We start from the raw sequence: 12,476 nt of genomic DNA on the forward strand, positions 1-12,476 counted from the left end.
CTGTTCTTACAGCTTAAATTAATCCATTTCTATAAATCTATACCTTGCCATGTGGCTCGTGGCTTACCGACATCTTCACATGCTGTTTGTCATCGTGGCAGCTGGCAGTGTCTCTGACTCAGCCTTCCACTTCCCAGCTTTATTCTCCTCCTTGTCCCACCTATACTTCCTCCTGCCTGACTACTGGCCAATCAGTGCTTTAGTTACTAACCAATCAGAGCAACACATTTGCCATACAGAACATCCCACAGCAGGTTATACTTAAAAGTGGAATTGCTTGGTTGCAGAACCTGTAATTCTTCCTCCATTAATATTAGATAATTTATATCCTCCAGTGATAATAGGCAATTTACATTCCTATGACAATACCTGACACTTTACACACTGGTCTGCACCAGGGACTGCTTCATTAGTCCACCCAGCAACAAGTTGTGTCTCACCCATCCTGTGATCACCAGGATGAGCATTCTTCTATTTTTAGAATTTTTAGTATTGCAGTTACATCTTCTATGACCTGAGCAGTTATATCTCTTACCCACATTCCTACTGGGCTGTTTGCTTTTTTTTTTTTTTAATGTATGTGTAAGAGCTCATTTTATTTTCCGGGTATTAAAATTTTATTAATTCTATGAAGACCAAATATCATCTCCTTGTCTCAAATGTATTTTGTCTATCAATCTATTAATTTATGTTTGTTGTTGTTTGGACAGTTTTTAAAATTATATAATAGAATTTACTAATATTTTTCTTTTGGAGTGTATATTATTTTTTTTTTAATTTAGGGTGTTGGAGAGATGGCTCAGCAGGTAAGAGCACATACTTCTCTTACAGAGGACCCAAGTTTGGTTCCCAACACCCACAACTCCCTGTAAACTCAGATCCAGGAAATCTGACACCCTCTTTTGGACTCCACAGGCACTGATACTTAATGTGTATGCATCCCAAATCTCTCTCTCTCTTCGTCTCTCTCTCTCTCTCTCTCTCTCTCTCTCTCTCTCTCTCTCTCTCACACACACACACACACACACACACACACACACACACGCATACAATCTCCCAATCTCCAACATTTTCTTCCCATCAAGTTTTTCTGTTTATCTCTAACTTATCTGAAATACACTTTGGGAAAATAACATACATGCTTTGTGAGGTGGGGGTCGTGTGTAAAAATGTAGGCATGCCTGTGCATGTGATATGTAGTGTGTGTGCAGAATCTATTTCTTTAACTAGGAAGAAAAAGACAGCAACCAGTTGAAGCTACTCATCTGCTAAACTGTCGTCCTTTCTCTTCTCTTCTCTTCTCGTCACACTACTGCCATGGACCAAGTTCCCATGTGCTGAGGGCCTGTTTGCCCCTAAGCTCTGCTCTGTCCCATGTCACTTCCGTAGCCACGCTCTAGGACTACTGGCTATCACTTTAGAGGAAGTATCAATATTTGATAAGTCCAATGCCCAACACACACACACACACACACACACACACACACACACACACACACACACCTGAATTTCTCTTTTTAACTATGGAATGATTTTTTTAATTTATTTTATGCATATAAGTCTTTTGCCTGTTGTATATATGTATATATACCCCATGCATGCCTGATGCCCTCAGAGGTCTGAAGAGGATGTTGGATTTCCTGAAACTGGAATCATAGATGGTCATGAGCCACTGTGTGGGTGCTGGGAACTGAACCTACATCCCTTGTAAGAACAGGAAGTGGTCCTAACTGCTGAGCTGTATCTCCAGCCCAAATCATAATAAAGCTAGAAATTTAAAATAATATATAAAAATAAAGATATTTGAAATGGCCAGGCATAGTGACTTATACCTTTAATGCCAGCACTTGGGAGGCAGAGGCAGACAGATTTTTGTGAGTTTAAGGGAAGCCTACTTTGCATTTCATTTCTGGGCCAGCTAGGGATGCATAGTGAGACCCTGCCTCACAAACTGTGGTAGTTTGATTGTATTTGGCCCCCATAAGCTCATAGGGAGTGGCACTATTAGGAAGTGTGGCCTTGTTGTAGGACGTGTGGTCTCATTGGAGGAGGTTGGATGATACAAGCCTTTAATCCAGACCTTAAGGCTAGAGGGCACATCCTTAGACTGGGTCACACCTTCTGTTAGAAGTGTGTCACTGTTGGAAGTGGGTGAGCTTTGAGGCCTCTGTCTCAAACTTCCTCCTAGGATATGCTGTCCACAGACACCATGGTTGAAGAAGCAATTTGCCTAAGCATGCACACACCCCCTTCTGGAGACAGCCCACAAGCAATAATTAATCAGCACAAGGGCCCAACCTCTAGGCATAACTCAGCAGGCGCGTCTCTCAGCTTCTTCATGACTCCACCACACACTTGGCCCTGATGCCTCCTGCTCCCCATCCTTTTTATCCTGCAGGTGGGACCCCAACCTGCACTGTGTCTCCATCTGAGAGTCGGCTTCCCAGGGAAGACAAGCTGGGATCGACTCTAACCATCAAGGTTCACCGCGGCACTGAATCCTCAACATCATGCCTTCCTTGAACCTCCCTCTGAAGGAACTTGGGGAGGGATGACACCCCTCCCCACTGCTTCCAAACAATCATTTCTTTGTATCTACCTCAACTTCTATAGTACTCTATGAGCTCCTCAAGGGAGGGCATTATGTTTAAATGGTTTGTCCTGTTCATCACCTGTCTCTACTGCTGAGCTGGATGTACCTGAAATAAAACTACAGCCTCTACCTTCTTGGGTTTCCTCATCTGTAAAATGGGACGATGGCAGCATCTTCTTCCCAGACTTGAAGAATTCAGTGCATACAGAATGCTTAGGGCCTTGCACAGAATAAGCACTCACTGATGGTTTCTTTGCTACAATTGCTTATCTGCCATCATACTAGCACTAGCGTATGTGTGTTGAATGAGTAGGAAAGGCTGCTGAGGCCTGTTTCACAGGCTGTCTCCCTGGGAGACGGTGGAGACCGGCTGAGGTCCCTCATCTCTTTGTTCTCCCCGCCCCAGTGCAGACCTCACCGCTGGACCCTCCAGCATGCAAACCCTCACTCTCTCCTGCAAGGAAAAAAAAAAAAATGAAAAATAAACTTGGCTTTGAATCCAAGGCCATGGCTGCTTTTGATCTCTGTTACAAAGCAAAGCAATTATTGGACACAAAAGCCCTGATTTATTTATGAAATGCGATGGACATCTTCGAGGCGGGGATGAGAAAACTCACTGAAGACCAAGTCCTTGTTGCCACACAGTGAATGGCTGCTTTCAAACACAGGCCCCCCAAATGCCCTCTCGTCTCTGCTAAGAGTCTCTCCTCATTAGCGCTTCTTCCAGAATGCTGCAGCTTCCAACAATCAAATTCACATCACGGCCAGGGCAAGTAATTAAATTCTACAGGCATCGGAGTGCAGAATAATGGATGGCCATTGTGAAGGAAGCCGGAGGAAACAGAATGAGGCTGCAAATGGGGTGGGCTTCAGTCCCCAGTCTCAGAACAGTCAGGGGTAAAGAGGCATGAGTGTGACACACGGTGACCCTCCCAGCTGGTGTACTGAATGGGGCTCGATTCAGAGCTGGGTCAAATACCTGGGTTTGGGGAAGACTATTTCCTTAGCAAACACGGGCCTCGGTTTCCTTAATTGCAAAAGAAAGAGGTTACCCTGGAAGTCCTTCCCATGCGAGTTTCCACAGTCAGCTGAGAAATGGTTAGAAATGCAGATTCTCAGGCCACTTTCTAGACCTACTGGGTCAGCAACTGTGACTGTGGAGCCCAGCAATCTGCTCCTAACACATCTCTGGGGGACCTACCCCAGGCTAGACAATGACACTCACTGGCCGATTATGTTTAATGGTGAGACCACAAACTCAAAGGCAGGCAAGGCTGCGGAGAGGAAATAAAGGAGTCAATACAACATTCTGGACAACATTAGGGAGGCTGGGCAAATAAAGGAGTCAATACAACATTCTGGACAACATTAGGGAGGCTGGGCAGCAGAAAGTTCTGCTTGGTTTGGTTTTGGTTTGGGCTTTGTGAGACAGAGTCTCTAGAGCTCAGGCTTGTCTAAAACTACTATGTAGCTAAGGCTGGCCTTGAACTCCTGATTCTCCTACCCCCATCTCCCAAGTGCTGGGATTATAAGCAAGTGCCACCACACCTGGTGTGAAATCTCCAAGTTTTAAAATGTTGGATCTTCGTGTAGTGGTTCTCAAACTGTGGGTTGTGACCCCTTTGGGGCTCAAACAACCCTCTCACAGGGGTGGCCTGAGACCACCAGAAAACACAGACAGTTACATTACGATGCATAACAGTAGCAACACTACAGTTATGAAGTACCAACCAAAATAATTTATGGATGGGGGTCACCTCAACCTGAGGAACTGCATTAAAGGGTCACAGTGTTAGTGGGGGGTTGAGAACCATTGTCTTAATGTAACAACCAAGCAGGTTATGTTTAAGAGCTGAATTCACCTCAGACTGCTGTCTGCACCTCACTTCTGCTGTGCCTCTGACCTCCATCAGGACCCATCTGTCCTGTCTCCTGAGCTCTTGCCTTGCCCCAGAGCTCCCAACCCCCTTGCCTCACTCGGCAGACTCATAGTTACCCTTTAACACCCTCACTGTTAGCTCATTCTCAAGTCTCAGTCCCACTTTCTACATCCCAACAGAAACGATTAAAAACAGAGCCAACAAATTGTCACTAGAAGGCATATGGGTTACTTTTCTACGGCTGTGATAAAACACCAGGGCCGAGGCAACTTCTCAAAGAAAGGGTTTAATTGGGCTTGCGGTTCCAGGGGGTTCGAGGCTGTGATGGTAGAGGGGCGCACAGTGGCAGAAACGGCTGAGAGATCACAGCCACAAACAGGAGGCAGAGGAAAGGAGCCTTTTGAAACCTCAACGCCTGGCCCCAGTTCCATCCCTCCTCCAGTAAGGCCACACCTCCAAACCCTTTTCAAACAGCTACCAAATGGGGACCAGTTCTCCCCATAGAGTGTAACAGGCCCCAGACCTTAGCACAGCTGACTCCGTGATGGAAGTACCTACCACTCAGGCTGTAAAACTCATTACACAGACAGCACCCGCCAACACTAAAACAAAGGCCTAATCCATCAAAGTCCACAGTTCTGGGAAAGTCTCTAAATGTACTAACCTTGCTTTTTAGCTTCTGTGGTTCTGCTTCTGGCTAACTGTTCTTGTTAAGTGAAGCATGTCAACCCAGAACACGGTTTTGGGCTCAAAAGCTCATCCTGAGAAAGGCTCAATGCTACACTGGAATCCTGAACACCCAGTGTAGTCACGGGCCAGCTAACAAAGACTTTGGCTTAAACCCATGTCCAAGCAGTCTTCTCTGGTGAATACCCCACAACAACGGGAGACGTCTCGTTCAAATCACCACAGAAGGTAACACATGCAAGGACAACATGAAGACCTTATGACACGGGCCTTCCCCACAGAGGAGGAGTTCATGCCTCTTGAGAAAACTTCCTTCTGACTGCCTGAAAAATCACTCAACTAACTTACCCGAATCTAATAACATGAAGTTTTAAAGAGACAGACTTGGAGGGACGTGTGCAATTCAGGCCAGATTTAAAAAGCTGATGCAAAAGCAAAAATATCTGGAGGTTTCAGCTGAGACATGAGTGTCAATCATGAGCTGAGACAGCCACCGGAAAGGCAAGCATTTTCTTCCTTGGTGCTATTAGAGTTGAAGTGTTTGAGATAGCTCTCTCCACTCCAAGCTGGTCAATCCTTCCTCCTGCATGCTTCTCACCACGAATGACAACAGGTCAGAGAAAACTCAAGAGTAACCCATGGTGAGCAGCTTCCAGGGAGACCACAAAGCAAACCACAGAGATGATCCAAGTGAACGGGAATGTGCGTCTCCGGGCAGCGAAGACCTGGGTGGACCACCTTGATTTCGGTCTCCAAGCAGCAAACAGGTTTCTGCACTTATAGGATATTTGTGGCCCTCAAGAAGCCAAGAGCAGAAAACTTCTACTATTCCATTTCTGCACTGAAGGACTGTCTACTGAGTGCAGCTGTCCCCAGACAGAATGGGCAATCCTGAGAGGTAAGGCACATCCTTTGTTGAGGGACACATAGTTAAACACCATAAAAGGACTGGAGTAGAGAGTCCAGGGGACATCTATTATCTCTTTCCTCTCATAAGGACACCCCAACTTTTCTTGGGGAGCCACCCTCACCCATCTTCGGCCCTGTGGACCAGCAGAGTTGAGCACCTCCTCCTCCAGAGGTGGGCATCTTCCCTACACTTAGGTGAGAGAGCTTCCTCACCACAGAGGAAGTGTCAAGGACCAATCCGTGCTTAGAAAATCTAATGGTCGATTAAAAGCTGATCAGATTCAAGCCTGAAGCTGCTGGGAGCCACCCGGTCCTGGAAGTGGGACAAACTAACTGAGAAAAGGCTCCTCATCAGACCTCTCCCCTGAAAACTGGGAAACAGACACCAGAGCCATAGAGCAGAAATAGAGACTATTATCTGAAAATAATCTTTGTGTCCCTAGAAGCACCCCCATGCCTCAAGCCAAGGGCATCTTGAAAAAGCTGAAAAGCCTTTTCCCCCTTCAAGCAGGGGGAACTATATTTCTGTTGTCCACAGCCACAGGTCCTGACCATTTCAGACTGCCTCTAAGATCTCATTCAGTTCCACTCTGCTCTGTCTGAGGCAGACCCCTCCCCTTAAAGCCAGCCACCTCCAGGAGCTTCGGGAATGCCTTTCCCTAGTGCTGGGGGACCGAATGATGGGCTAGTCATGCACGCTAGTCAAGTGTTCAGTCTCTGGGCTACATCCCAAGCCCTTCTGTTACCGAACTGGGGCGGGGTATCACAATCTGTGCCCAAGTCAGGTCCAGCAACCAATAAACCAATAAAAAAGAGCCAATTTAAAAGCGAGAAGAAAAAAAAAAAGATTTATTGAATGTCACATTGAGAAGAGGGACAAAGAGTTACAGAAAAACCCTCAAGTCCATCTTTGGGGTCCTGAAGTGAGATGGAAGTTTAAACAGAGGGCCAAGGATGTGCACATCTAACATGTCCCAGTCAAGGTGTGGTCCCACCCACTGACTCATCTTTGTCTGGAATTCAGTCTCATCCTGAGAGGTTCTGACAAGTTGTTAGAACTATGGGAAGTATCTTACAGGGAGACAAGTATACACACACACACAAACACAAACACATGCATGCACACACGTACTCAGGGTCTCACTATATTGACCTGGTTTAGTCTGTGGCCTGAGCTGGCCTTGAACTTATGATGAACTCAATGATGAATCAGTCTCCAGAGCAGTTGGATGACGGAGCTACACCTCTCAGAGACACGAGCTTCTGGGATTTGCAATGCTGCCACTTCTCTGTAAAACAGAGTCCCCATGGGCTAGGGAGTGGCTCAGTGGTTAAGAGCACATTCCGCTCTTGCAGAGGACCCAGGTTCAGTTCCCAGCACCCACAAGCTCACAAACGCTTGTAAGTCCCATTCCAGAGGATCCAATGCCCTCTTCTGCCTTCCACAGGCACCGCACGCACATGGTACACTTACACACATGTAGACTACACATGTATGCACATTAAAAATGAAAAATAACCGAACCAAACAAACAAATGAAACCCAGACTCTATGAAAAGGAGAGCAGAGAGGGATGAAGATGTGAGAATCAAGGCAGGCAGGGCAGGCAGGCAGGGCAACTCTTCCAGGCCCACGGCAGCCATCCCGAGCCTCCCGACTGCCAGAGTAAGACTGGGTGGGTGGTCAGAAAACACCCCATCAAGCACTAGGACTCCAAGTTGGCCACATGCTGCCATGCGAGGGACCCCTAACCAGCTTCCATTTCTTGAGTATGTTCTGAGTGCCACACCTGATGTTGGCACTTGACATGCCTTTCTACTTCCAAGTGGTCCCCGGTGTAGTCATTGTACCAGACCCATTTCCCAGATGAGAAGACTGAGGCTTAAAGAGATTGGCCAGGGTAGTCAGTGAAGCAGTACAGAGACAAACTTTAAAAGCCCTGCCTCACTGATGGTAAGGGACTAAAACCACATTTAGGTTCTCCTTGAAGCTGCATAAAATGGAGTGTACCCCACCATTTGCCCAGGACTTAGTCCTGAAGTGGTTGAGAGAAATATAAGAATCCCCCCTCTATAAGGAGCATGGGGCTCAGCTCCGAGTTATATATAATGTGGGCACAACAAAGGAACCTCACTGGGCTAAGTCAGCCAGGCACACTTGTCCCGACACTCTCCCAGCCCACAGGGGCCAGGTCAGTTCCTTTGTTCTACAGGACGGGCCTGGTAACGAGGCAGCCAGGAGCTCAGCTGTGGACATTTTTCATTATTTTCCGCCCTGTTAACCTCCGTCACAAGTCAGGCTGCTGTCAGGCGAAATGAGAACTGCAAAGATTTATCTCACTTGTCCCAGGGCTCAGCGCAGGAAAAAAAAGAGCCTTCGTGTCCTAAAGGCCTTGACGACCCTTTCTCTCTGAGTCATTCCCGCCCAGGAAAAGGCTGTGACAGCAGCATCGGGCGGGGCCCACACCAGGATCAGGACTCCGAACCAGCAGACAGCTAAAGCTTGTCAGCGGGCCTCGGTGAAGCACTGTGGGATTTTTTTTTTTTTTTTTGGCACTGTATTTACCTTTCTAATTATGTTTGCTTATGCAAATATTAAACTCAGACCACATTTCATAAACACAGCATCAAGAAGAAACCAGAAGTGTTCCGTGCGGTGGGAGGGCCACGAGACAGCAACTACAGCTCTTCTGTAGAAGTCGTCCTCGAAATGGACGAGCCAAGCACAGACCTCAGAAGGATGGTTCTATTTCAAGTCAGCAGCTTGGGCCCTTCCTTGTGGGTCTAGCAGCCCTGGGTCACCAGATCACTACACTGGTACCCGGGAAGAAAAGCTGAGCTACACGGAGGAACAATGACTGCTGTCCTAGGGTCACAGCCAGCTTTCACAGAGCAAGGCCAGGCTAGCCTGTGCTGCCACCCCCCCCCCACCAGGGTGTTTCTACCCATTTCACAAGTGAGGAAACTGAGGCACAGGTTTAAGGCACAAGCCTGAAGATATACAGGACACATGGGGCTTTAAAGGGATAGTACCAGGATTATTTTCTTTCTAAAGTATTAAGGAATTTAGTCTCCTGCTGAGCTGCTTCCCCCTCCGGAACAGCATGTCTGACCTTCACGAAGGCCCCCAAATGCAGCCGATTTCAGCCTCACTCAGCAGACTAAGAAGGTCAAGTGACACACCCATTTTACAGAAAATCCAGTTCCTCACACATTTACACAGAGCCTCCATTGTGCCAGGCACTGTGTCGGAAGCTTGGGACAAAGGCTACAGAAAATCAATGGCTCTCTTCACCCTCGGCTACTGGATATTTCCCGGTAAAACCTTTCTTTCAGTACTGGGGTATTCCACCAAAGCTTTAAAAGTAAACCAGCTTTTGACCTATTCTCATTCGGGAAACTGATCCTAAGTAACAACGGATGTGGGGAAGTGTGGTGATATTTGTGTATCAAATAAAGCTTGCCTAAGGATCAGAGGACAGAGCCAGCCACTAGATTAAACATAGAGGCCAGGCAGTGGTGGCACACACCTTTAATCCTAGCACTCGGGAGGCAGAGATCTGTCTGGATCTGTGAGTTCAAAGCCACCCTGGACTACATGAGATTGACTCAATCTAGGAGAGAAACAGAGCCAGGCAGTGGTGGCACACACCTTTAATCCCAGTACTTGGGAGTCACACACCTTTAATCCCAGCACTTGAGATCTCATGGCTCTGTCACCAGTATTTGGAAAGCACATAGGCCATTAATCCCAGCACTAGGAAGGAAGTAATGGCTAGATGGAGAAAGGCATATAAGGCATGAGGAGACAGGAACTAGGCCTTTTGGCTGAGGACTCAGAGGCGTTCAGTCTGAGGATTCATGGAGACAGGATCAGCTGAGGAGTTGGAGAGGTAAGAAGTGACTGTTCCTTTATTTCCTCTGATCTTTCAGCATTTACTTCAATATCTGGCTCCGGGTTTTTATTATAAGACCATTTAGGATTCGTGCAACAGGAAGAGCTCACAGTGAGGCTTTTTGTAACAATAAAATAATGGCATTTACCAAAGTGTTCAATAGAAAGAGACCAGGTATGTAGGTCAGCGTAAGTCAATATAACAAAATGCTGTGCAGTCATTCAAAACAAGCAAATTTTCAATGTGGGAAATTTCTGACAGAGAGCATTACCTAAGTTTGGTAGGTGACATAAGTAGGCAGTAATATCAAATATACAGTATAATCTTACACAGGGGGAAATGTGTATGCATTCTAGAAAGTGTACATATTATAGGCACTCACAGGAAATATATTTATATAAGTATACATAATGAAATTTCTAGAATTTCAAAGTGATTGACTAATAAGATTTCTGTTGATTTAAATTTTTGTGCCCATGTCCCACCTCCATCTTTCCAGATTGCCTGTGATATATGTATACTACACACCTAGCTGTGTAAGTTTTTACTCCATTTTTCCAGACTGCCTATGGTACATGTATATGTAAAGGTTTACTCTTGTGTCCATAGGTGCTAAAGTGGTTGAGTACACACTGTCTTTCAAAGACGCATACAGAGGTCAAATTTGGGCTGGAGAGTATAGTGAACCCCTCTGCCCCCTGTATCATTCAACACCTGCCTTTCTGGTCCCTTGTCCCCAAACTACATCTCACCCTGATGGCAGAATATTGTCATGGCCAGTCTGGGAAAGAGACCTGGGGCAGATAGGGCAGCTCACCTTTTTGAAGAGTCTGATGACATCCTCACTGATCTGGGAAAGGCGGACGATGACGTTGTTCATGAAGATGTCATTGAGGGTGGCATGGTCTCGGCTCTCCCGCCGGGTCTGATGCAGTACCAGATACCAACAGTTCACGGGTGAGAGGAGGTATTGATCCTTCCTGTGGGAACCAATATGGCTCAGGTTGGCTTCACGTCAGTTCACGTGGTCACCCACTTTTGATCCTCACAGTCACCTTCAGAGTCAATCTTATTACACTTTTTACAACTATGGAAACAGGCCAGAGGACTAAAGTGATATTCCACGGTTATAGAGTAGTTCTAGAGCTAGACTTTGGGTCACTGATTCTGTCTCTGTCCTGGGTGATCTACACCCCCCTTGAACACAGCACTTGCCACATTCTCTACCCTCTTCTGGGAAGAATCCATCTCAATGGGGCTGAGAAACACTACATAGATTGCTCTGAAATATTTCATGGTTTCTAGGTCTATGCAGTGGAAAAAACAAAAAGACACTTCCTCTCTGCTAACCTGTCTCCACCAACCCACAGAGTCCCCTGGGTTACTGACACCTTTGTCCTTCCCTAGGGAGCTCCTGACCTCCTAGAAACAGTGTAACAATGATGATGCTTGAAAGAGCTGGTGAGTGTCAGCATGAAGGGTTCAGGTTCCGCACATGGGAGGAGGGGTAAAGGAAGAGTACCTACAGGACAAACAAGCCTTTGTCCTAGAGTGGCTGATGGATTCTCAGACCGACTCTAGCTGGACATTGTGCTAAAATGAGATGTCACACTGTGATCTCCTGAAAACATATCAGAAATGCATGCCCCAGCCTTGCAGAATCAGAAGCACTGGGATTGAGCCCGGCAATCTGGGTTTTAAGAAGCCCTCCCAGGCACTCTGATGTGAGCTGAAGTCTGAGGATCTCTGATTTGTCTATCACTGCTTCCCAAGCTAATGAAACAATAGAAAATCACTCTCTTGTCTCTACTTTCCCAAAGATCCCTCTGTGGGGCTCAGGAAAAGATGTACATACTCTTCTGTAAGAAGAAAGGCAAATAAAACCCTAAACTCAAATGCTATTGATGACCCCATCTTGACACACGGCATACCTGAGCTGGGGTTCTTAATCTTCAAGCCCCAATCTTTCTCTTATTGTGCTTTCTAGTGTGGAAAGAAATATTGGAAACGAGGCCCACCACTAGCTCCAGAGAACTCCAGTTCTGCCTTGTTCCACCCTTGTCCTGAATGAGGGGCTCCTTAGGGAGCTGGCTAAGTAAGGAAAGGCAGCCACTGAGTCAGTAATGGTGAGGAAGGTAATTGCTGATTCCCTCTATGACTGCACCTCCTCACCAGGGCCCACTAGAGGTGTTATGGAGAACAGCCCCATGGACTTCTGGGATGTTCCTCTCTCACCATCCCCCCCCGCCCCCCGGCTCCTGGAATTTGAGAAGGTAAAAGAAGAAGATCCATTTAACTTCAAGGAGCTGAAAATATTGCTAGGTAGCAAATATTTGGGAGAAGAGAATTTGAGATGGAGGCAGTGGTCAGATCAGCAGCACTGGCTTCACTTGGGAATAACTGGGAATACACGTTGTCAGGGTGAATACGCAAGAAGATACAACACTAAAGAGTCATCCTTTGCTGATACACTGGAAAGATCTGGAATGTTAAAATTCAGCCCAAGCTGAG

The 12,476-nt window shown here is 46.6% G+C and overlaps 1 protein-coding gene across 1 annotated transcript in view; it reads right to left on the reverse strand.

The window, feature by feature from the left end:
- Srgap3 (SLIT-ROBO Rho GTPase activating protein 3) overlaps window positions 1-12,476 on the reverse strand; it is a 113,600-nt gene that overhangs the window by 87,251 nt on the left and 13,873 nt on the right. Inside the window, exon 2 of the mRNA XM_059257098.1 lies at window positions 10,783-10,945. Within this exon, the coding sequence (XP_059113081.1) occupies window positions 10,783-10,945 (163 nt within the window). The remainder of the gene's footprint in view (window positions 1-10,782; window positions 10,946-12,476) is intronic.

The sequence above is a fragment of the Peromyscus eremicus genome, chromosome 3 (assembly GCF_949786415.1).
Source record: "Peromyscus eremicus chromosome 3, PerEre_H2_v1, whole genome shotgun sequence".
Lineage (NCBI taxonomy): Eukaryota > Metazoa > Chordata > Mammalia > Rodentia > Cricetidae > Peromyscus > Peromyscus eremicus.